Raw genomic sequence first — 21288 nt, 5'->3', positions numbered from 1 at the left:
GAGCAAAGGGAGCGCAGCACAGCTTGGCTGCCGGAGCGCTGTGTGGGGTGGGTGCCCACTGCTGCCTTCCTTTCCTGCCTACGCAGATGATATCGGCTGCCCCACGGCAGGATGGGCACAGTGTGACCTCCAGGAGATGCAGCAGCAGGACGCAGAGCTGCCCCTCTTCCTGCAGCGCTGCCGCTTCCCGTCGGTTGCGACTCTGGGCTGGGATCCCACCACAGCCACGGCAGGGGGCTGAGCTGCCCGTGTCTGTGCGTCCATCCGCTCCCACGGCACCAGGCACTGCGTCCTCAATGCTGCTGCTTCATCTGCCACCGCATCTTCCCAATGCCTCCAGCTTTGTTCGGTCATCTTTGTTCAGCGCTGCCTCTGGAAGAGCCTCGGGCTCCAGGCGGCCACTTGCAGGCGTGGGCAGCTTTCATCTGCAGCAGCTCTGCTTACCTTGGGAACGCAGCCATCCTCTGTTCCCTTCCACACCCCGTGCTCCTGTCCTCCCATCACGGCGCTCCTGGGCCAGCACCCAACAGGAGCGAAGGGGAGCCGGCGCAGCCCCGCAATGGGGGATTTTTCCTCCTGGGAGGAGCTGCTGCAGGCCGCTGGTTGATTTCCTTTTCCCAAATCAGAAGTGGCCGAAGCAAAGAGATGGAGAATTCAGCACGAGTTTGTTTTGTCACGGAAGGTACAAGCCGGGCAAGGACCAACACCTCCTTGCTGTGGCTACATTCGCTTTTAGTGGCTTTCAGAGCCGAATGTGAGAATTCCTCTCTTTATATCCAGTCTCTCTTAATACAATTTTAATATTCTGGTTGATCCTAAAGATGCAACGTTAACTATAGAAACAGCAGCAGAAAAGCGTGGGGGTACAAGACATTTTTTTATACAAAAAAAAACCAAAACAAAACAAAACAAAAAACCCAAAACAAAACAACAAATAAACAAACAAACAAAAAAAAAACAAATCCCAAAAAAATTCCTTTTCGTCGCTTACAAAACATAGGCAAAAGAAGCTAAAAAACGAAACAAAAAAAAAAACAACACAGAGCCCAAAAGGCGTCGCTAATTTGTTCTACGTAAAAAAATCTCGTCACTAATGGCCTTTTTTCTTTCTTTTTTTTCTTCTTTTTTTTTTTCGTTTGTTTGTTTTAAAAAAAAAAAAAAAAAAGAAAAAGAAAAAAAAAAAGAGAGAGAGAAATACGAAGCTTAGGCACAATTTTGCTGCTGGCTGCTTGTGAACAAGCCAAGAGAACACGCCACCCCCTCCTAACTGAGTGATATGTATTGACTGTTCCGCGCTTTATACTTAAGGCAATTTTGTTTGTTTGTTTGTTTGCGTTTCAAAGTGTTTTTCCACCCCTTACGTCACGCCAGGATCCGTCCACGTGTGCCAGTATGAGCAGGACTAAAGTTTATGGGTCGGGAAGGTCGCAGATCGCAGCGAGGATTCGCATCCTGTGGATCTCCGCGTCCAGAGGAACAAAAGGATCTGAGAATCAAACCAAGAAAAGCACCAATGAGAACAGGAATGGAGCAGCGTCCCCAGCCTGCAGTGGGATGAAGCACCCCGAGGGCCCAGCGGGGCTGAGGAGCAGCTGAGATGTAAGCTGTAAGCCTGCTGCTTCCTTGGGTTTTGCCTCTTTTCACTCCTTTGTGATAAATACACAGACTCTGGATGGAGACTTGGCTCGGCCACCAAGGGAGGATGGCAAAGAAGAGCGGGATGGAGCCGACTGGGATGGCAGGGCAGGGAATGGTACCTTTACATGTGTCCAACGGGGTTGTGAGCGTCTCCGAGACCAGGATGCGAAGCTGAAAGTGTCATCTGGGGGTCTCCCACCACTCCGGATACTTTCTCCTCTTCCCGACGCTTCAAGCAGGCAGCTTTGGGGTTCAGATTGCGCTCTGTGCCAAAAAAACAGCAGGGGAGGGAAGGGAACGAGCTCAGTCTGGGCAACAGCATCCCAAGAGTGAGGGCAGAGGCACGGGACAGAACGGGGCATGCGAGGTGGGAGCTGCTCTCTCCTGCGGCTCTGCAGGGACGTGGCTGCACTCCGGCCCAGCGCTGCGTTGGGAGCGAAGCAAAGCGAAGCCGAAAAGCCGAGTTTTCCAAAGGGATCCGGGTGCCAAACTGCCATAAGCACAAAAAAGGGGACAGAGAGGCTCCAAGTAGCCAAAGCCAGGCGGTGGCTTCGGAAAGGTCAGCGCACGTGAAGCAGAGCGGCAGCAGAGGTGCGCGCACACGCACAGAATGGGGAGAGGGACCCCGAGGTGAACCTCTGGCAGTTTCCATACCTCGTACTTGCTGCTCCAGGCCCAGAATGACCTGCACCGCTTGCTGGAGGATGATCAGTTTGGTCTGTGCTTTGTCCGTTTTTAAGTGCATCTGACACATGCGTCCCAGCTCCTTAAAGGCCTCGTTAATGTCCCGCACGCGCACCCTCTCCCTGGCGTTATTGGCCATTCTCCTCTCCCGGTCCCTCAGATCTTTGTCCTCCAGTGATAAGGCCTCGTCTGTACTGCTGGGTTCACAGCACCACAGGGTTAGTCAGGGGGGTGCTCCGGGAGGGGGCAGACGTTGCCGTGCTGGTAGTGCTCCTGCTGTCCACTGGAAGCGGCCCAAGCGGCCCTCGTTTTTCAAAGCCAATTGCTGCGGGTGCTGCTGGGGGGGGTCCGGACTGCGGGGGTTGTTTGTCCCCTCTGCAGGCTAGGGGAGGTGCTGCCAGCGTGGGGGGGGTGCAATGGTAACAGCTGCACCCCGTGCACAACGTCAAAGCTGCGAAATGTGGGGGATGTTGGGCACATCTCGGCCCCAAAACATTGGGTTTATCACCCGAGATGACGCCCAAACCCCTCTTTGTACATCTGTATCCCAACAAAGGGTTTGTGCCCCAATCCTCTGACAGGTTTGGGCAGCAGCGGCGTGGGGGGCCAAGCACCCCTGGGTCACTTTCAAGTGCACTGAACCCAGCTCATCCCAGAGAGCCCAAACCCCCCCCCAGCATCCTGAAAGGGGGAATTCTCTCTTCCAGGCAGGGATGGGAGCCTGGGAGAGCTCCTGCCACAGCAGCACCAGGCTGGCAGCACCGTACCCCATGGCATCGCCGCAGCCCTGCGACCCCCATTGCGCTGTACAGACGACCTTCTCCCCCAGAGCAAAAATTCTCACCGGAACGCCCCTATCTGAGGTCCTGGGCGCCAGCCCTGTCCCTGTCCTGTCCTCTCCTCGCCGTCACGGTGCTCGGTTGGCACGGCCACTGCCTCTCCAGCAGCTGGGATGGCCAAAGTAGCGAGGCCACCCGCAGCCACCCCAGCAATGATGCTGCCACTGCTCCCAGCTAACGCTGGTGGCTCAGACGCACCACAGGTGGGCTGCAGCCGTCTGCCTCTCGTGCTGCTGGAGCACCACAGGGCCACGTGCTGTCCCCTAAGGATGCACAGCACCACGATGACACAGCCTGGCGTCACCGTGGCTCCTCGCAACGCTTCGACCCGCTCCTTCTCCTTCCTGTCCCATCTGCCACCAACCACAGCACAAAGTGGAGGGCACGCAGGGTGACTCCACGGCGCGGAGGGATTTGGGGTCAGCTTTGCTCCGTCCCAGAGCAGAACCGGTGGAGCAGTGACATTCTATCTGCCTGAGCTACAACCTGCACGTGGGGCTCGGTGCGTGTCCCCAGCTGTGTCCAAGAAGGGTTTAAAAAGGGACAAGCGTGGGAGACCAAAGTGAACACGGTGCCAACTCTGTCTGACCCCCCGCCACCCCTCGGCTCCTGCCTCCGGCCGCAAGCAGCAAGTACAAGGTAGAGAGTGGGACCACCGAGAGGTCACGGCTGGGGACTGTCTGTAGGAGATTGGAAAGAACAGAACCAAAATAAAAGAAAATAAAATAAAAAATCAAAACTCGAAATTAGGAAAAAAAAAAAAAAGAAAAAAAAAAAGGAAAAAAAAAAAAAAAAAAGGGGGGGGAAATTAAAAAAGAGACAGGAAAAAAAATATATATGTTATGAAAAGCAAAAAAATAAAAATAAAAATAAAAAATTACAAACTGAAGAGAGGCACAAAGGACTCCAACATCAATGCGACAGCAGAGGCCAGCAGAGAGGAGCACAGCCAGGCACAGACCACGGGTTCATGTGTTACAACAATTCTCTGCAGAGAGAAAGGGGTTAACCTGCCCGGGAGGTGGAAGCATGCACTGCATGCACTGCAGGTGTGGAACAAAGCAGCAAAGTCCTGTGGATCCTCTGGGCTCTGCTGTGCACACGCAGAGCTCCTGGTGTGGATGGGAACGTGGCTGTGCCGCCGTCCCCATGCGGCTCTGCAGTCCCCAGTGCTTTGCTGGGGGAAGGAGGAGGAGGCAGCTCCCTGTGCTGCAGGGAGGAATGAGTTTGGGGAGGTGGGATTTTGCTGTTTGTTGGAGGTGGGTTTGGTTTTACTGCTGGCTGAGTTGTCCCAGGGCTGCAGGTGCCCCGCGGCGGAGCGGCATGCAGTGGGGAGCGCAGAGAGAGAACAGCAGGGATGAGACCAAAAAAAAAAACAAAACAAAACAAAAAAAAAAAACCAACAAAACAACCAAAAAGGAAAAATAAAAAAGGACAAAATAATAATAATAATAATAATAATAATAAAAAGGCATCGACAGCCTCGGGAATGCAAGGGCACAGGGGAGAGAGAGCGCAAGGCACCACAGCACACGTCACAGAGACAGACAGACAGACAGCCCCGTGCCGATCAGATACGTCAAATATCACCACTCCGGGACCCTCACTGACCTCTAACTTGTTGCTCCAGGTTCAGTATGACTGATACGGCCTGGTGGAGGATTAGCAGTTTGGTCTGTGGTTTTTCGCTGTTTAGGTGGAGTTGGCACATGCGTCCGAGCTCTTTAAAGGCCTCGTTGATGTCCCGGACCCGCAGGCGCTCACGGGCATTATTGGCGACCCTCCTTTCTCTTTCTCTCTCGGCTTTTTGCTCTGGGGGAAGAAGATCGTCCTCCTCATCCTCATCTTGACTAATGGTTTAAAATAAGAACGAGACAGGGACATTCCTCGCGTGCACTCTCAGCACCGGTCAACTCACAGACAAGAAAACACACACGGAGGCACCCAGATGTCCCCCCTGCCGCGGCATGGGGACATGCAGTGACACGGAGAGAAGCATTAAGGCTCTTCCTCTTCCTCCCTTTTTTTTTTTGTATACACAACAAAATAAAGAAAGCACAACACAATTGGTGATGCATCGGCACGGCTGCCCGGGGGGAGGTGGTGGGGTCAGCGTCCCCGGAGGAGCTCAAGAACCGTGGAGACGTGGCACCTGGGGGAGGGGTTGGGGTTGGATTTGGTGATCTGAGAGGGTTTTTCCAACCTGAATGATTGTGTGGTTCTGTGATTAAGGCATGAGCTGTCGCTGGGAGGCGTGTGCTGGTTCCGAGGAGGTGTTGGGGGGTGACCCTGGTGTCAGAGGGTGGGTGGAGGGCAGGAGGTGGTTGCTGGCAAGGAGGGTGACCAAGCTGATGGCGAGGCTGGGGACAGGCCAGCACGCTGCCAGGCTCCCACCTGACCCACTGCCATGTCTGGTTGGCTGTGATGGGGGATACAAGAGCCCAAAGCAAATGGAACAGCAGCCTGACACAGGGAGAGGATGGAGCCTTCTTTCTGTGCCCAGGAATGCTGAGTACCTGTGCTGCCTGGGCACGGCCACGAGCAATGCCCTGAATGAGCACATCCCAAACCTCTGCTTTATGAGCACGAGGAAAACCCACAGCCATAAGGACAGCAGGGCAGGTGGCCAGGAGCTCTGCCTGGCATGGCTGGTTCCAATGCCACGGGACCCAGGCTGTGCTCCTCTGAGGCTGGGCAGGGGCAGAGGGTCTGCACCACAAGGACAGGTCCCAGCGTCACCAGGCTGAGCTCAGTTGCCTGGGGGTCACTGTGGCTGCAGCCCAAGCCAAATGCCTTCAGAGCTTTACAAAGTGAAGGGAGAGACCTGTTCAAAGAGCACCTTGTTCTATTCCGGGAGGGTTTCAGCTCCTTCTTCTCCTCTTCAGAGTTATCTGCCACTGATGTGTTCTCCTCATCCTCCTTCTCTTCCCTCTTTATCTCGTTGGTTCCCGAGGAGACGCTGCTTCGCCCCAGCCCCCCTGACAAGCCTGCCAAGGAACACAAGAGGTTGGAAGGGGCTGGGAGTCTCCATTCATGCGGGATCATATCCCCATCTCACTCTTCTAGGGGGGGTCTCCAATTCTGCTGCTCCCCCTTCACTCCCATTTCACCACTCACAACTTTCAGAGCCAGAGTCCACCCTTCCCCAAGCAGTGCAGTGCCCGGGGTCTCACTGTACCCACAGCCAGAGGGGCAGAAACATGCATGATGAGCCAGAAGCCACATTAAGGACCTCTGGGAAAAGTGCAGTGCGTGAACTGGGTTCTGTGAGGAGCCCCGAGCTGGATGTGGGGTGACCCCAAAGCCTGGCATCGAGAGGGACTCATGCATGCCCAGGTGCAGAGCTGCCTTACCACTGTATGTGTCCTGCTGCCTGTTGAGGTCAGGGAGTGAGCTGGGCTGTGATGGAAGTGTGACATGGTTGTGGAGCATGCTGGGGGTGCTGGACAGCCCGTCTTCAGGGTGACCTCCTCCCACCTACAGCAGAATGAGCAGAGCAAGCTTTGAGGGGTGGAAGTGTCAGGGCCAGCACAGGTCTCCCTGCAGAGCCACATGCCCCCCATGCAGGAGAGGAGCCAACCTGCCCTGGGGGCTGTGGGGCGCTGGGCTGCAGCTCCATGCCCTGCCCACCAGCAGAGCCAAGGGGAAAGCCCTCATCAGTGCTGCCATCCCATGGAAAAGCCTCTCTGCTGGGATGCACTGCTTGCACACTGCACAGGACGTTCTGCCTGGCTGCACGCATCTCCACAGGGCACCAACCTGCAGCCCCCACAAAGCCACTGGAGCAAGGGCACCCCAGCAGCACAGACCCCACACTGAAGGGATGAGGATTGAGCAGGCTGCATCCCGTGGGGCTGCACTACGCTGGCAGGGATTGGCAGCACAGAGCCAACACCCCCATTGCTGCAGATGGTTTGTAGCACAGAGCACACTGCTCTGTACCAGAGTCTGGGGAGCAAAGCACATCTGGTTCTGCAACGATGATCACTCTGGCAGGGACCCAGACCTGCTCAGAACACGTTCCTGTGCTCACCAAGCTCTAGACGGGGGGGAACCAGTGCAGGACCCTACGCACCTGGGATGCAAACCCCATCCATCACTCACCAGGCTGGGGTGTCGACCCCCCAGGGACATGACAGAGGCAGGGAAGGCCTGGCCCAGGCTGCCTACAGCAGCACTGTGTGCGGGAGCAGAGCCCAGCAGCCCATGCATGTCCCCGTGGTTGCTTGGCATGGCGGCCGTCTGGCCCACGGCGTGATTCCTCAGCACGTGGATGGCTTCGTCCAACCTGTCTTCCATTTTGTTTTGCTGGAAAGAGGGGATGGAGAAAGAAATCTGTTAATCTCTGCCAAGCCAGCAGCCCCATCAAGTTGTGCTTAGGCTGCAGGGCAGATATAGGGACGAGCAGCCTGACCCCAGCAGTGCCACCACCAAGGTGTCACAGGAGCAGCTCTGCTCTGACACAACTGACCCGGACCCGGCGGTGTGGATGGGGGTCAGGAAGCAGTGCCCAAAATCTGCTTGACCACGTCCCAACAAACATCACTCCTGAAGGTCCCTTCCAGCCCACACCACTCTGCCACCCAACCCTCCCCCTTCAGGTCCTGATCCCACCACCCCAGGGACACAACGCAAGGAGAAGAGGAGCGAGGAGATGTTGCACTTACTAAAGTGTGGAGGCTCCCTTCGTAGCTGGGAGATAAGGCACCCTGTCCGCCCGCTCGAGACCACTGGGATGTGCCTGGAAATGAACAGGGACAGCTTGGGACTGGGCACAGCAGCCGCTAGGTGGGGCTGGAAGCTGGGCCACCACGGCATGCATAGGGACACCATAACACTGCATGGGGCCACACAGGCGTGGAGCAGCAGGTTGGTGGCTTTGCACCCACACATCGAGGGTATGGGCTTTCATCAGGCACTGAAATGGTTTTGCAGCAGCTCTGGCTGCTTCCCAGTTTATACTGGGTTCATTCCATTAGGAAGGAAAGCCAGGGACAAACTTCCCGAGCCCCACTGAGGTGGGGTGCAACAGAGATGGGGCTCCCCCAGGAGCTTGGGGGTGGCAGAGATGCTTTAGCTTGCTCCCCTGCTTTTAAAAACAAATGGGATTTGGTGAGATTTGCCCAAAGCGTAGGGTTTTTAAGGAGGGTTTCCATGGAGCTGATCTGGGAAGTGCCTTACAGCAAAGCTTCTGGGCCTTTTTAGACAAGGAACAGGACTTTCACCTACCTGCAAGGCCCTGCGGGGAGCCGACCGGTGTGGAGGGGTTTGATGAGAAGTTATTGCTAGAGTGATCTGGGGAATAAATCTAGAGGGAGAGAAGCAGGGCGCAGTCAGCAGTGCTCAGCTCTGATTTAGAACTCCCCCAGTGCTGCTGCACAGAATGGTGAGCGTCCCTCCTGCCCCACTGCCAGCCCTCATCTACCCCCAGCACCCAGTGCCTCTGCCCTGCACTATCCCTTCTTGGTTTCCCAAGCTGGAGGGAAGCTGGAGCCCCCCAAAAATATGGAGTGCAGTGCTGAGCCCCCCTCAAAGCACCAGGTAGAAGCAAAGGTCCCTGTGCTGAATGGGACAGGGGCAGCCTTGAGCTCTGACAGCCCCATAGCAGAGAACGCCGTTCTCAATGGGACAGTGCTCTCCAGTTTGCAGCAGCACACTTAGGGACTGGGCACCAGGACCCACTGGTCCCACCATGAGGGCTGTGTGGGTCTGGATCTGCTCACGGGACTGCAGTAACACCCCGTGCTGCCTCAGGCTCCCCATCTGCTTCAAGGGGCTTTAGCACAGCGCCAGGACTCGGGGTGGCAGCTGTGTATGTTTGAGGGTGCAGAGGTTCCCCCAAACTTCTCACGCGTCCATCTTCCCACTGCCTAGATGGTCCTCGGTGCAGAGGGAGGTCTGCAGGGGCAGGGAACAGTCGGGGATGTGCAGCAGCTCTTACTGAAGCTAGTGCCTTCCCAAGAGCGTCTCCCGAGCTCCCAGCCGTGGTTCCTCTGTTACCTGTTGAGAGAGGACACAGACATCACTGGCAGGGCACCACAGAGCTGCTGGGACAAGGCACCTCGTATAAATCCTTCTCGATGTGTTTCCCTTTCTCTGAGCAAATCTTCCCCCAGGAATCCAGGTCAGGATGCTCATTTCCCAGGGAACACGAGTTCATTTCGGTAACACGTTTTGTAACGGGCTCAGCAGGGTCAGAGATTAAAGCACCCAGGGGTTTAATGCAGCATCTGAATGGTGCATTTGGGATTTGGATGAATGGCTTCGCAGCATCACAGCATCTCCAAGTGCTGATTCCACAGACCTCGGGCTCCTCCCAGTCCCACTCAGCTGCTTGGCAAAGCCCACATCCACCCCCTCCCCGCTCCCTGGGGGCTGCGCAGTCACCCAGGCAGGGGTGAGCTGTCCCCTGTGACACAAAAGGGATCAACAGCGTGCAGATACGCAGAGATGGGCACCTCCAGCCCTGATAGTGGGGCTTTGGTTTTCCAGCTTGGTCCCTGTGTGTCAGCAGGGTGCTCTGGGAGGGGGGGGGCACGTACCCATCATGGTGTCGGTCCCACTGATCGGCGGCGTGTGGCTGGAGACGCCATATGGGGTGGAGGCAGAGGAGAAGCCTGACACGGAGGGCAGCCCGCCATTCACCTCTCCTGAATGCAGCTGGTAGTTCTGGAGGGAGGGACGAAGAGAGTTAAAGTGGGTCCTGGAGCTTCGACCACCGACCCGACCCCAACAGGGGGCGCTGGGGGGGACAGCTGGGGACGTTACCATGCGTTCGTGCTGATGTAAACTGTTGAAGCTGGCGGACTGCGGGAGAGGGGAGGAGGAACTGCCCAGCATGGCCCCGTAGCTGGACTGGCTCATGGCACCAGGGGAGCTCCACAGGTCTGGCGAGTTGTGAAGCCCGTCTGGAAAGAAAGGAGAAGCTGTGAGCGGGGTTAGGGGTGCTGGTATGCATCCCATAGCCTGAGCAAGGACTGCATCCATCCCCTACAGGGCACAGGGCTGCTCCAGCCCTGAACCAATGCATTGCAATCCCTCCCGTTAGCCACTCCATGTCTCAGCCGCTCACCTGCCATATAGAAGGCTCCGGGGTATACAGTGCTGGGAGGTTTTGAGGGAGTGTATCCAGCCGGATCCCTGCTGTAGTCATCACCTGAGTTGGATGGATACACCTGCAAGGCAGAGAGGGGCGAGGAGCAGAGCGTCACCCCAGGGCTCAGCACACCCTGCATGGGTGACAGATGGGGACAAAGCGATGGAGACAGCACTGAGTGGAGGAGCCCAGGGCTGGGGATGCAGGGCAGGAGCCCAACAGCCCCTGCCTTCCCGGAATGGCACCCAGCAGGCTGTGCTGGCCCCAGTTTCGGTGCTCTGCTCCAGTTCCCGTTTTTGCGGTTATAGCTTTTTATGAGCAACCACAAACCCCATCGTTTCTGCAGGCAAACCCGTGCCCAAGGGCATGGGATGGGTCAGGGTGGTGGTGGGGACACAGCAGGCCTTGGGACCTCAGCACTGCACCCCAACCCCGCGCTGTGTCTGCTGGCGAATCTGCAAGGCGCAGCTCTGCTGCACTGCAGTACTTCAATCACACCGCTCTACACCTGCAACAGCACAGCCCCAAACCACAGCCTCCACGGGGACCCCAAACCCCTCCGGCAGCACCTCAGCCCCATTCCATGTGCTCATGCACGGGGTCAACTGCAAACTACTGAAAATAAGAGGTTGGGGGGGCACGGCCCCTTGTGCAGGATGGCACACGGCGCTGCCAGCTTTCAGCCAGCTTTCAGCAGCTCTGCTCAGCTCTGTGATGCAAAAGAGAAGATCTGCTTTCCCAAAATGACCCAAACTCATCCCAGAAAGCCTTTCCAGGGCACCAAATGGCAGCGGCTCCGATTTCTGAACGCAAGAATTCAACACGCAAAGAAACCGAAACGCCACTCGAAATTACGTGAGAACCTTTCCTGCAGTCTATTTTCATCCCCCCGGCCGTTCATTCCGAAACCACAATCTGATTTTTTTGGTTGGTTTCGATGCCCCCGAAAGCAGAGGAGGGCGCGGGGGCTCCAGGAATGCTCCTCGTGGAGAGCAGTGCTTCCACGGGATGGGATTTGGGTGCTCTGTGCCCGCACCCCACACCCAACCCACCCCCTCTGACCCCTGGCTGAGAACCCTCACCGGTGAGGGCAGAGGAAACCACTCTCAATTCCCCTGACTGCTCACAACGCTGAGAATTTCTTCTTTTTTTCTCGGATGGGGGAGGTGGGGGGGGGGGGGGGGGGGGGGGGGATGGATTGAAAAAAGCTCTGAAATGCACCGGTGTTAAAATGAAATGCTTCTTTTTCCCTTTGTGCCCCCGGTTCCTGCTTCTCAGTGCTGCTTCTCTCCTCCTGCTTCCCCTGTGCCACGTGGTTTCCCCCCATACCCATCTCCATCCCCAAGATGAGGCAGACCCCCCCCCCCCCCTTTGCAGTCATCAGCCCCACCAGCCCCCCCCGTGGCCACGGGGCTCCTTGGAGAGGGGGGGGACGGACTCTGCCCTACGTCAGAGCTGGAAGCAACTGGTCGACATTTGTGGCAAGAAGAGGGGGAAAAAAGAGAAATAGAGGGAAGGGGAAAACCTGATGGGCGCAGGCAGCTGCCCTCCAAGCTCAACACCCCCCCCCAACCCCCTAAACCCTCAAATTTGCTTTCTGCACCACGCTGTGCATGCGGGGCCGGTGGGCAGCGCGAGGTTGGAGAGAGAGTGGGTGAACGGAGGAGGAGGAGGAGGAGGAGGAGGAGGAGGAGGAAGGCTGCGAAGAATTGAGAATCCGGCAAATTGACTTTTCCTCTAATTTGATTAAATAGCGGGAGCTGGGACGGGGGAATCGAATGAAGCACGTCTAATGGGCCCCGCGCCATCTGCCAGGGCTTGGCGCCCGGCCAGCCAGCGAGGCAGCTGCGTGGCTGCGGGGAGGGGGGATGGGGGGGGAGCTGAGCAGGGCCCCCGCATCCATTTAATGCATCCAGAGAGCCGAGGAGGGGAAGAAAACAGAGCGAGAGAGAGAGAGAGAGAGAGGGGGCTGCAAAGAGGTTTTGCTTCGGCTGCCGGATCCCCCACATCCCCGACCCCGTCGCTCCCCAAACCCCTACAAGTTGTTGTGGGATCCCCCAAAGCCCGAGTGCTTGTCCCAGCGTTGGGGGAACGGCGGCCAAACGCCGCAGGAAGCGGTAAATCAGCGCCAAACCCCCCCCCTTCACAACCACCCCCCTCCCTTCAACCTCCCCCCCCTTCCCCCCCGGCCCCAAACCCCGGCGTCGGCCTCGGGGACCTCCAGGTGAGGTCATTTCCTCCAGTTGGAACTGCCAGCACGGCGAGGGCCGGCCGGGGGCCGTGCACAGAGCCCCAGAGCTGGGAGCTGAAGGGATTTATAGCTGCGTGCTTCTTGGTTGCGTGCTATTATTATTATTATTATTTTTTTTTTTTTTCCCCCCTCTTTTCCTCTCTGTTTTTTCTGGTTTAAATGCACCAAGCCGGGTGGGACCGCAGCAGACGGAGAGCAAACAGAGAGTTGAACCCACGGAGGATGAGCACTGAGCCACCGACCCCACAGATGCAGCCCAGCTCCATTCCCAGCGTCCCACCTCTCCCAGAACCGCATCACCTCACTCCATCCAACCCCATCGAGGTCCCCAAGCTGTGCCACGACCACGAGCACCGTGTGCCCGCTCCACGTCTCCAAAGCAGCTTCGGAACTGCACATCCAAGCACTTTATTTTGAAGGAGAGGCTTTGGAACCTGTTTGTTTTGCATGGGCTCCAGCGATAACACGGAGCGGGGCCGCAAAGAGCCTTTGATCTGCTGCCGTTTGTCCCACCCCACCTCCCTCCCCCCTCCTCCCCATACCACTTAGGTGTGGATTTCTCTCCCCCAGCGTGGAAGTTCAACAGCAGAACACAAAGCAGAGGTCACTGCTGGGAAGGGAGGGGGGTGGGGGGGACCCATTAAAAGTGGGGGTGCGTAAAGGCGGATGCAGAGCACGCGTGGCACTGAGCTGCGCTGCTCTGCCAGCACGGGGCTGCTGTGTTCTGCTGCAGAACCCCACTGCCTATGGGGTGCTGGAATAGCTGGGGTGCAGGTGTTGGTGCTGACACGTGCACAGGGCCAGCAAACACCCAGCGGCTCCTGGGGGCACCGGGGCCCCCTGAGCAGCACCAGAGTGACAGGGAGCTCCCCAGCACCTTTGAAATCTGAGGCCAACAAAGGGCCATTTGTCAAAGCAACGCTTTCCCCACATGGCAGCCGGGGTTTGGGAGCTCTGAATTTCACACACACCACGATTTTCTGCAGCAAGCTTTTCCCTATGAAAGCAGAGTCTCTTTCCTTACAGCTGGGATCCTGCAGTTACAGGCTCCCCCCCGGCAGCACAGGGTGCAGTGCCACATCCCTCAGGTCTTTTGGGAAGGCTGCGTGGCCAGACAGCTCCCATGCTCTGCATCCCCTCCTCCCCAGCCTCTTTTCCTGCAGATCCCATTACTCCCAGCCACAAAGCCATTGTTCACTTTATTCCCCTCCAACAGCCATAGGAGCATGGCTAACAGATTCCTGCAGCCTGCTTGGCTTTCCTATAAAGCAGCACAGGCAGTGCACACACCTGGAGCAGCCCCAGCTGCCCGCGTGCCTCACGGCTGCTTTGCTTTCCTCCTGCACTGAAATCTGACCGTGCTGAATATCCCGTTGCAATGGGGCACTGTGATGTAACCTCAAAGTGATGGGGGTGGGGTGTTGATGGCAAAACCCCTCTGCCTGTGTTTGTGCCCCCAGCCTGCAGAGTTTCCCTCCATCTCCCACGTGGGGAGAGGGGTTGGGAGAAACCCTTCCCTTTTCTGTGCACTGATGCTTTGCTGGAGTTGGGGGTTGGCAGTGCTGGCATTGGGGTGCAGGGATGGGGGCCCCAACCACTCACCGAGGAGGGGAGTCCAGGAGGCACCTTCCGAACCTTTTTGGGCTGTCCATCTGCTTGGGAGAGAAGGAGAAAGGATGGAATCCTTTGAAAGGGAGTCAGCAGGAGGGCAAACAAACTCCAGCTAAACCAAAGGGCAGAACACACAGACCCCAAATGTCCCATGGCCAAAGGAGGGGCAGTAATGGGAACGAGGAAGAGCCTCCCAGCCCTTCATCCCATACATAATCCCTAACTGTATTGCTGGTTGCATCCTACAAGATGTTTTTCAGCTCATGGTTAAGAAAAGCCCTACTGAGGGGCAGGAGACGGGGGAAATTCATCGTAGGATGAACCAAGGCAAAAAGAATTCATTCCCCAGGCTGGCAGCACTATGGAGCAGCACTATCTTAACATGGCAGGACCAAAGTGGATGCCTTTTTCTGAAAAGCACTGGAAGGAACACACAGCACCAGGTCACTTCTGGTTTCGTTTGTTGGGGAAAGCTCAAAATAACAACAGAGAGATTCTGGTGGGGGTGTGGGGTGGAACTGTGACAAAAAACACAAATTCTGGTGAACTGGGCTTCGTCATTCGAAAATGGGATTCGCACCCAACCTTACCCTTTGTTACCAGCATAAAGTGCCCCATTTCCAGGTGGATGCCAACATGCACAACTGCTGCTCCAGGTGATGGGCCTGAGGTTCTGGGGGGGGGGGGGGCAGCCCCAGTGCTGTCACATTGCAGCTCCCAGAGCCCCACTGGGGACCAGCAGCCCCCACAGCCATCCCAAAGCAGCCCCAGTTTTTCCAGGAACGACCACTGATGTGTGATGCGGCCTGAAGTGTTTATAGAAGAACCTCAAGCCATCTGCATCTGTAACCCAACCTGACATTTACTGGAAAAAAGGAAATTCCAAATGACTGAGAGCCCAAATTCCCATATATATATATATATATAGATTTTTCCTTTGGAGGGGGAGATATATTAAACCAAACGACCAATAAAAGAGCTGATGCCAGATGTGCACCCAGGTGAGCCCATGGCAGCAGCAGCACTGGGACTCGCCCTGTGGTCACCCACCCAAACCAAAGCAATGTGCCCACAGCGACGTACCTATGCTGCTCTCAGCACCTCTCCTGCGAGGATTGTTGGGGTAAGAAAAATACTGAGACCCCCCCTTCACTCCTGTGGGGGAAAGCGTGCTCGGACTGGCGATTCCCATTTCGCTGGGCAGGAAACCAGTCTGCAAACAAGGAGAGGGAGAAAGCTTTGGGTGAGGATGCTGGAAAAGCATTGAGCTCCCTTGGGGAGAACAGAGCTGCCTTTAAGCACCTCTCTGCAGAAAGCAGCCAAGGGGAAAAAGCAACAAGCCCAGAGGCCAGGAGGAAAAATCAACATGTAAAAATGGGGGCTGAGGGGAGGTGCAGGGGGAAGATGGGTATGCAAGAAGATGAGGGGCTTTCATGCCATGCGTTCTCCCTGCTGCCCAGCGATGCACTCAGCAGGTGCTGGTGCCCCTTTGCTATGCCCTGAACACCCATTTGATCTCAGCTGCAAGAGATGGGAGAGGTGACACCACCAGTGACCCACCTGAGTCCCTCCCTGCCCATAAGGCCACAGCCACGATCCCAGTCCGTGGCACCAGCCAGACCCACTGCAAAGCTGCAATGCTTTCACTTTGGTTGCTTTTCTCTTACGTTTTATCAGGGAAAAGTGAAATCCCTCTTTCTGAAATGAGGAAACTCCTCCCCTGTGTTTATCCAAGCTGACCTTGGGGCGCTGGGAAGCGCAGGGAAACAGCACCCAGCCCAGCCCCACTGCTGGCTCTGGGACTGAGCTCTGTGCCTCTATAGGGAATTCACAGGGATGGCAAAGGGCCTCCGAGCCACAAAAGCTCCCTTTGAACCATCTTCAGGGGCTGAGCTGAAAGAAAGGAGGGCTTCAAGCTTTTGAGAAACTGGGAAGAAAAATGCGCCGCTCTTAAAGCACGGCCTCCTCCAAAAAGGGGTCGGGGAGGGAAAGAGGAGCTGTGTGTTCACAGCTGGTGACATTCCTGCAATCTGTTCCACTGGTCATGTTACCTCTGTGCTGAACGCTCCGGCGTGGTCAAGCAGAACAGGAGCAGAATGGGAAAGGATGGTGGTGGGCAGGTAACCCTGGGGGCACTGAGGTTTGGGGGTAAACTGCCCAGAAATGGGCACTTTTCTGCCCCGTCTCTCACCCCAGCGATGCTTCCTGAGGTTGTTCTGTGAGCAGGCAGCCATAAATCTGCCTCAATGAGGGCGTCGTGGGAAGGAACAAAGGCATTTCGGGGACAATTTGGGAGGGGGGCACTTTTCCAAAAATAAAAAACACCCAAACAGGTCAGAACCCCCCTGCAGAATGGAAGCAGCGAAACTGCAGGCAGCACTGTGATGAGAAGGGTTGGTGTCCCCCCACATCCAATGCCCCCATCCCACACTGCCACCCGATCCAGCCCCGTGTGCCTGCAGCCCCATTTGCCCACCCCGTGTCTGTTACCTTATATCTTCCCCCCCCTCTTCACAAAACCCCAGCAAAACCATCACATTAAAAAGCCCGGCTTGGCATCCATCCCGTTTTTATTTTAGCAGCTTCAGTGGTAAATTAAATCCACTCTGGCACGGGCAGCCAGCACAGCTGTTTCAGCAAAGGAAACATCCTCAGTTCAGAGAAGAGGAAATTATGACAAATTTGTGTAAAATTAAAACACGTAATGTGTGTGTGTGTGTGGACATGGAGAAAAGAAAAGCTGGCCAGCTGAGGGCTGTGCCCCTCCATAACGCCTTGCTTTGTGTCCCCCCCCCCGACTGCAGTGATGAGCCACAGGTCCTGAATGGCCACAGACCCAAAGACTGCCTGCCCCAGCAAAATGATGGCACAGCAGCACAGCAACCACAGCACAGCTTCTCTCTTTGGCAAAGAATGAGGTGCTGGCCAGGGAGGGGTTTTGCTCCTTCTTGTTTGCAGCCTGGCTTGACGTGATGGTGGTGGTAGGGATGGAAGTGCCGGGGCTGGGATGGGAGCAGGGAAAGCAGCAGTGCCAAGGCTGGCAGCGGGATGGAGAACCCCCGACCCCAATCCCAGCTCTGACAGCTCCTCCCCTGAGCCCTCAGCACACACACCAGGCACTGCGCAGCCCCTTCTGAGCTTTGCAGGACCTCGTGCCCGGAGCTGCCAGCAAGCTGTTGACCCTTAGGCTCTCACACAGCAAAAAACTCCACGTGTTCTACCCTTACCTGGCTCAGTCCTGGCATCCCGGCGGCGTCTCTTCCAAAAGTGGAGTACGAGGCTCTTTCACCGCTCTTCCCTACGGTGGAGAAGAAACAGAAACGACGCTCTGTGTGATGGGGAAGCAGAACCCTGCACCCATCCCTCCCCGTCTCTGCAGCAGCTCTCCGTGTGCCTGCAGGAAGCAGGGAACAGCAGCGCCTTTAAGTGAGCGAGAGGCAGGGCTCGGTCCGCAAACAGCAAAACCCCAAACCGGGGAAGTGCTCGTGGCCATGGAAACTGGCAGTTGGAGGCCAGAGCGCACACACACACACAAAAAAAAAAACCCACCCAACACAACACAAACCTCCAGACATATTAAATAAAAAAAGCTCAGAGTTTGGCAGAGGCAGAGAGAACTCAGAGCCAGGAGGGAAGGAGCAGGCTGCATGTGCTTCCCATACAATGGGACACTCCATCTTGGTGGGGCTCAGCTCCCAGCCCTCGTGGATTATTTCCTGCCCCCCTTTTTTTTTTTGCTGGGTGCTCAACTTCCCAAAGGGGAATGCATTCAATGGGAAAGTTCCCTCGCTCCTCACTTCAGCCCCAGCCCACAGTGTCCCCAAGGCCCTGTGCCACCCATTCCCATGTGCACCCCATGCACCCGTGATGCCTTCTACTGATGCTCAGCAACCCCCACCCACACAGTGCTGAGAATGCTGCTGTCACGGGGGGGGAAAAAAAGCACAAAGAAATAAAAAGAAACCCAAGACATATGGTGAAATGTTTCCATCCTGAGGTTCTCACAGACACCTCTCTGGGGAGCCAGGCATGCAGCACCCATGGGTGCTGGGGGTGAAGGGGGTGGGACCCCTGGTCAGCACAAAGCAACAGCTTATGAGTGATGCTGCTGGGGAAATGGAGATGGTGACCAAAAGGTTGTGACCAGCAGCAGGGCAGCCCCGTTCTGGTGTGGAGAACCCACATGGATGAAGCTGGTAGTGATGGGGCCACCCCAAAAAACCCCTTCTCCAAAATGGGGGTGATGGCATCCTGCCTCCCCACGCTGCTGCAACGAGCAAAACCGTCAGGGGAGGATTTGGCCAATCTGCTTAACCTAAAGCCCTAAGATGGAGGATGATGCACTGGGGCGACACTGGGGCCACACTGAGAGCTCTCGGGGGAGCAGCTGAAGATGGTGGGGAGAAAATTGCCCTGGGTCACCCCCCACAACAGGAATGTGATGGGCTGCTCAGTCCGCAGCCCCCCAGCACTGATTCTGTGCAGGGATGGTGAGCTCAGCCCCGTTTTCTGAGCGGTCCTTGAGCTGCACAGCCAATCCTGAGAGCCCCCAAAGGGATGGGATGACTTCAGCCTGCCCCTGCTCCTCCATCCCAATGGGCAGATGTGCCAGGGCCCTGCTGCTGCCTCGCTGCAGAGGCTTAAACATTAAGTAAACAAAGGTCAGGATGTCAGAGGACAGATCTCTTAAATGACCTAATTTTCTAAAAAGAGCTTAGCAGCTATATTTGCTGTGTTGTGGACACAAATAGCTCAGCAGGTTGTGTCACTGGGAGGATCAGGGCTGCTCCTGACCAGAGGGAAACCAGGGCAATTCCAGCCCTCTCCACTGCAAACCCATCTCTGTACCCACCCACCTGATGGCACCCCGATCCCAAAACCCACCACGGAAAGCAGAACAGCCATATGACAACTGTGGAGCATCAAGTCTGCTCTGTGCCTCTCCCCAAACCTGCTGCTTTTCATCTGATGTTTGTTCTTTTGTCCTCGTTTGATTCATGTCAGAAGCAAAGCGTGCCTGGTACCAGCAATCTGCTGCACGCTTTTGATCAGCGGCGGTGTGAGGGTGGGAGGAACTTCAGAGGGAGAGGCATCCCCAGGCCCTGCACCAGGATAATGCAGAAAGAGGAGAAAACCTCGGCTGCAGAGATTGTGAATTTAGTTGGGTAGGAAAATGGGGCTGGAGGGTGGCTGAGAGGAGGGGTGGCAGAGAGAGGAGATGGCAGAGGGGAGGGATGGCAGGGATGGTAAAGAGGAGGTACAGCAGAGGGAAGGGATGGCAAAGAGGAGGGATGGTGAATGCTGAGGAATGCCAAACTTTGGAGGGATGGCAGATTTCTCTGCTCTGGGGTTTGGCACAGCCTGGAGGCTTTGGGCAGGAAATGGGACAAAGCTCCAAGCAGGCAGCATGGAGTGGGATGGAAGCAGCTCTCAGTGCAACGTGCCAGGAATGTCCCCGAATGCCTCCTCCAAATGACTGAATCCTGCTATTCTAACAGCATTCAGGTGGACAGATAGCAGGGAAAGTTAGGGAATAAATCATTACATCATACACCAGGATCCCTTTTTGTGGGGGGAGACACTGAGGCTGAGCAGGAGCGCCTCCCCTCCAACAACCTCAGCAGTGTTATTAAGCAGAGTTGTGGATCTGCCTTTTCTCCCCTCAAGTCCCAGTTGCAGACATGCAGGGGAAAGGGACTCAATGTGCCCATACATTTGGCCAACACCCCCTGAGCACCTGGGTGCTTCCCAGGGCTCCCAGCATCTCCCCAGCCCTGCTAACTCCATCACAACTCATCCTGGGGAGGAAGGATGAGCAAAGCCCAGGCTGCAATAGGAGGGAGGGGGGGAGGGGATGTTAACAAAAACCAGGGGAGCAGCAACCAGCCCCATCCGCAGGCAGATTAAAAGTATTGTCCAGGAAAAAGCACAATCCACAACAGCTCACAATGTGCACAAGATTAGAGACACTCTTCTGAAAAGAAGCTAATTACTAGAAATAATTACTAGAAAGAAATCTGTTATGGCTTATCAGTTTCCCCCCCTGTTTAAGCAATGCCTCCCCAGCCATCCGCTCCCTGCTGAAAGGGAACGGTGAAAGAGCGACTGATTTGGAAGGTGGGTGATTTACAACAAAAAAATCTCTCCTCCCTCATCACCACCACCTCGTGCCACCCTGGGGGACCTTTTGGGAAACCAGGGAGTGACAGGGAGGTGACATCTCCAAAGCTCACACTTCCCTCCCACTCTGCTACCGCAGTTGTATGCAAAAAGATTGGGGTTTTGTTTTTTGGGTTGCTTTTTTTTTTTGACCCACTCTCCTTCCCTCTCATTTTCCCTTGAAGATTTTTGCCACTTGAAAAGTTTTTCAGCAGCAGTTTGGTAATGAGGAAGAGAAAGCTCCACCTGTGGTCTTCCTCCATGCTGCTGTTTGCAGTGTAAGAGTGCAGAGGCGAAGCAAAACCTACGTATTTATCTTGGATCCTGCTCCAGGGGTTGGTGTTTTCTCCTTCAACCACATTCAGTTTTAGAGAACAAAAGTGACTTTGAAATGGCAGGAGGCCCCTGCCCCTCCTATCTGCTATTTCCCAGCTCCTGGTTTGGTGGTGTGGCTCTAAGTGCTCTGCCTGGAGCCAGGGGCATTGCCAGCACTCATGGGGACAGCGCGGGGTGTTGGTTGCCAGCGTGAGCTGCTCGGTGGCAGTTGGAGGATGTCACCCATTGGGGCACAGAGGCTCTGGTTCCACGTGCTGGGGAGCAGCCAGCTTGGCAGCCACGCTGTTTGCTAAGCACTGGGGAGCCCCAGCTTTGAGAGGAAGCCAAACGTGTCCTCTCCCTGCACACATCAAAGGGAAAAGCTCTGTGTTCCTCCCCAGGCAGCTCCTTCTCGCCTGGAAGCTCTTAGGGCTGCCTTTGCTCCCGGCATGGGAGGGTTCCTGCCCCAGCTCATGCCCCAACAAACCCTGCTACATGACATCAAGGCTCCCCTGGCTTATGAAGAAACATCTCTTCTGCTTTGCTTACATCCTCCCGGGGCAGGAAACAAGAAGGAATCACCTCCCTCGCTCTGCTATCTTCAGAAGTTGAAGGGCAACCAAATGTAGCAGAGCTCAGAGCGAGCCTCGTGCCACAAACACAGGCAGGAGGAGGAGGAAGAGTGCTGACAGCAG

The 21288-nt window shown here is 55.9% G+C and overlaps 1 protein-coding gene across 1 annotated transcript in view; it reads right to left on the bottom strand.

Moving 5' to 3' along the window:
- Positions 1–1759: 1759 nt before the first annotated feature.
- TCF3 (transcription factor 3) overlaps positions 1760–21288 on the bottom strand; it is a gene marked incomplete at both ends in the record, with an annotated part of 98843 nt that continues 79314 nt past the window's right edge. The window contains 11 exons of the mRNA XM_079546759.1: positions 1760–1902; positions 4773–5011; positions 6001–6148; positions 6515–6638; positions 7266–7469; positions 7829–7902; positions 8391–8469; positions 9103–9161; positions 9704–9830; positions 9930–10069; positions 10234–10336. Coding sequence (XP_079402885.1) covers positions 1760–1902; positions 4773–5011; positions 6001–6148; positions 6515–6638; positions 7266–7469; positions 7829–7902; positions 8391–8469; positions 9103–9161; positions 9704–9830; positions 9930–10069; positions 10234–10336 — 1440 coding nt within the window. The remainder of the gene's footprint in view (positions 1903–4772; positions 5012–6000; positions 6149–6514; positions 6639–7265; positions 7470–7828; positions 7903–8390; positions 8470–9102; positions 9162–9703; positions 9831–9929; positions 10070–10233; positions 10337–21288) is intronic.

Source organism: Tetrao urogallus, assembly GCF_951394365.1.
Source record: "Tetrao urogallus genome assembly, chromosome: 25".
NCBI lineage: Eukaryota > Metazoa > Chordata > Aves > Galliformes > Phasianidae > Tetrao > Tetrao urogallus.
Note: the sequence above shows the minus strand (reverse complement) of the source record. Positions and strands in the feature narration are given on the sequence as shown.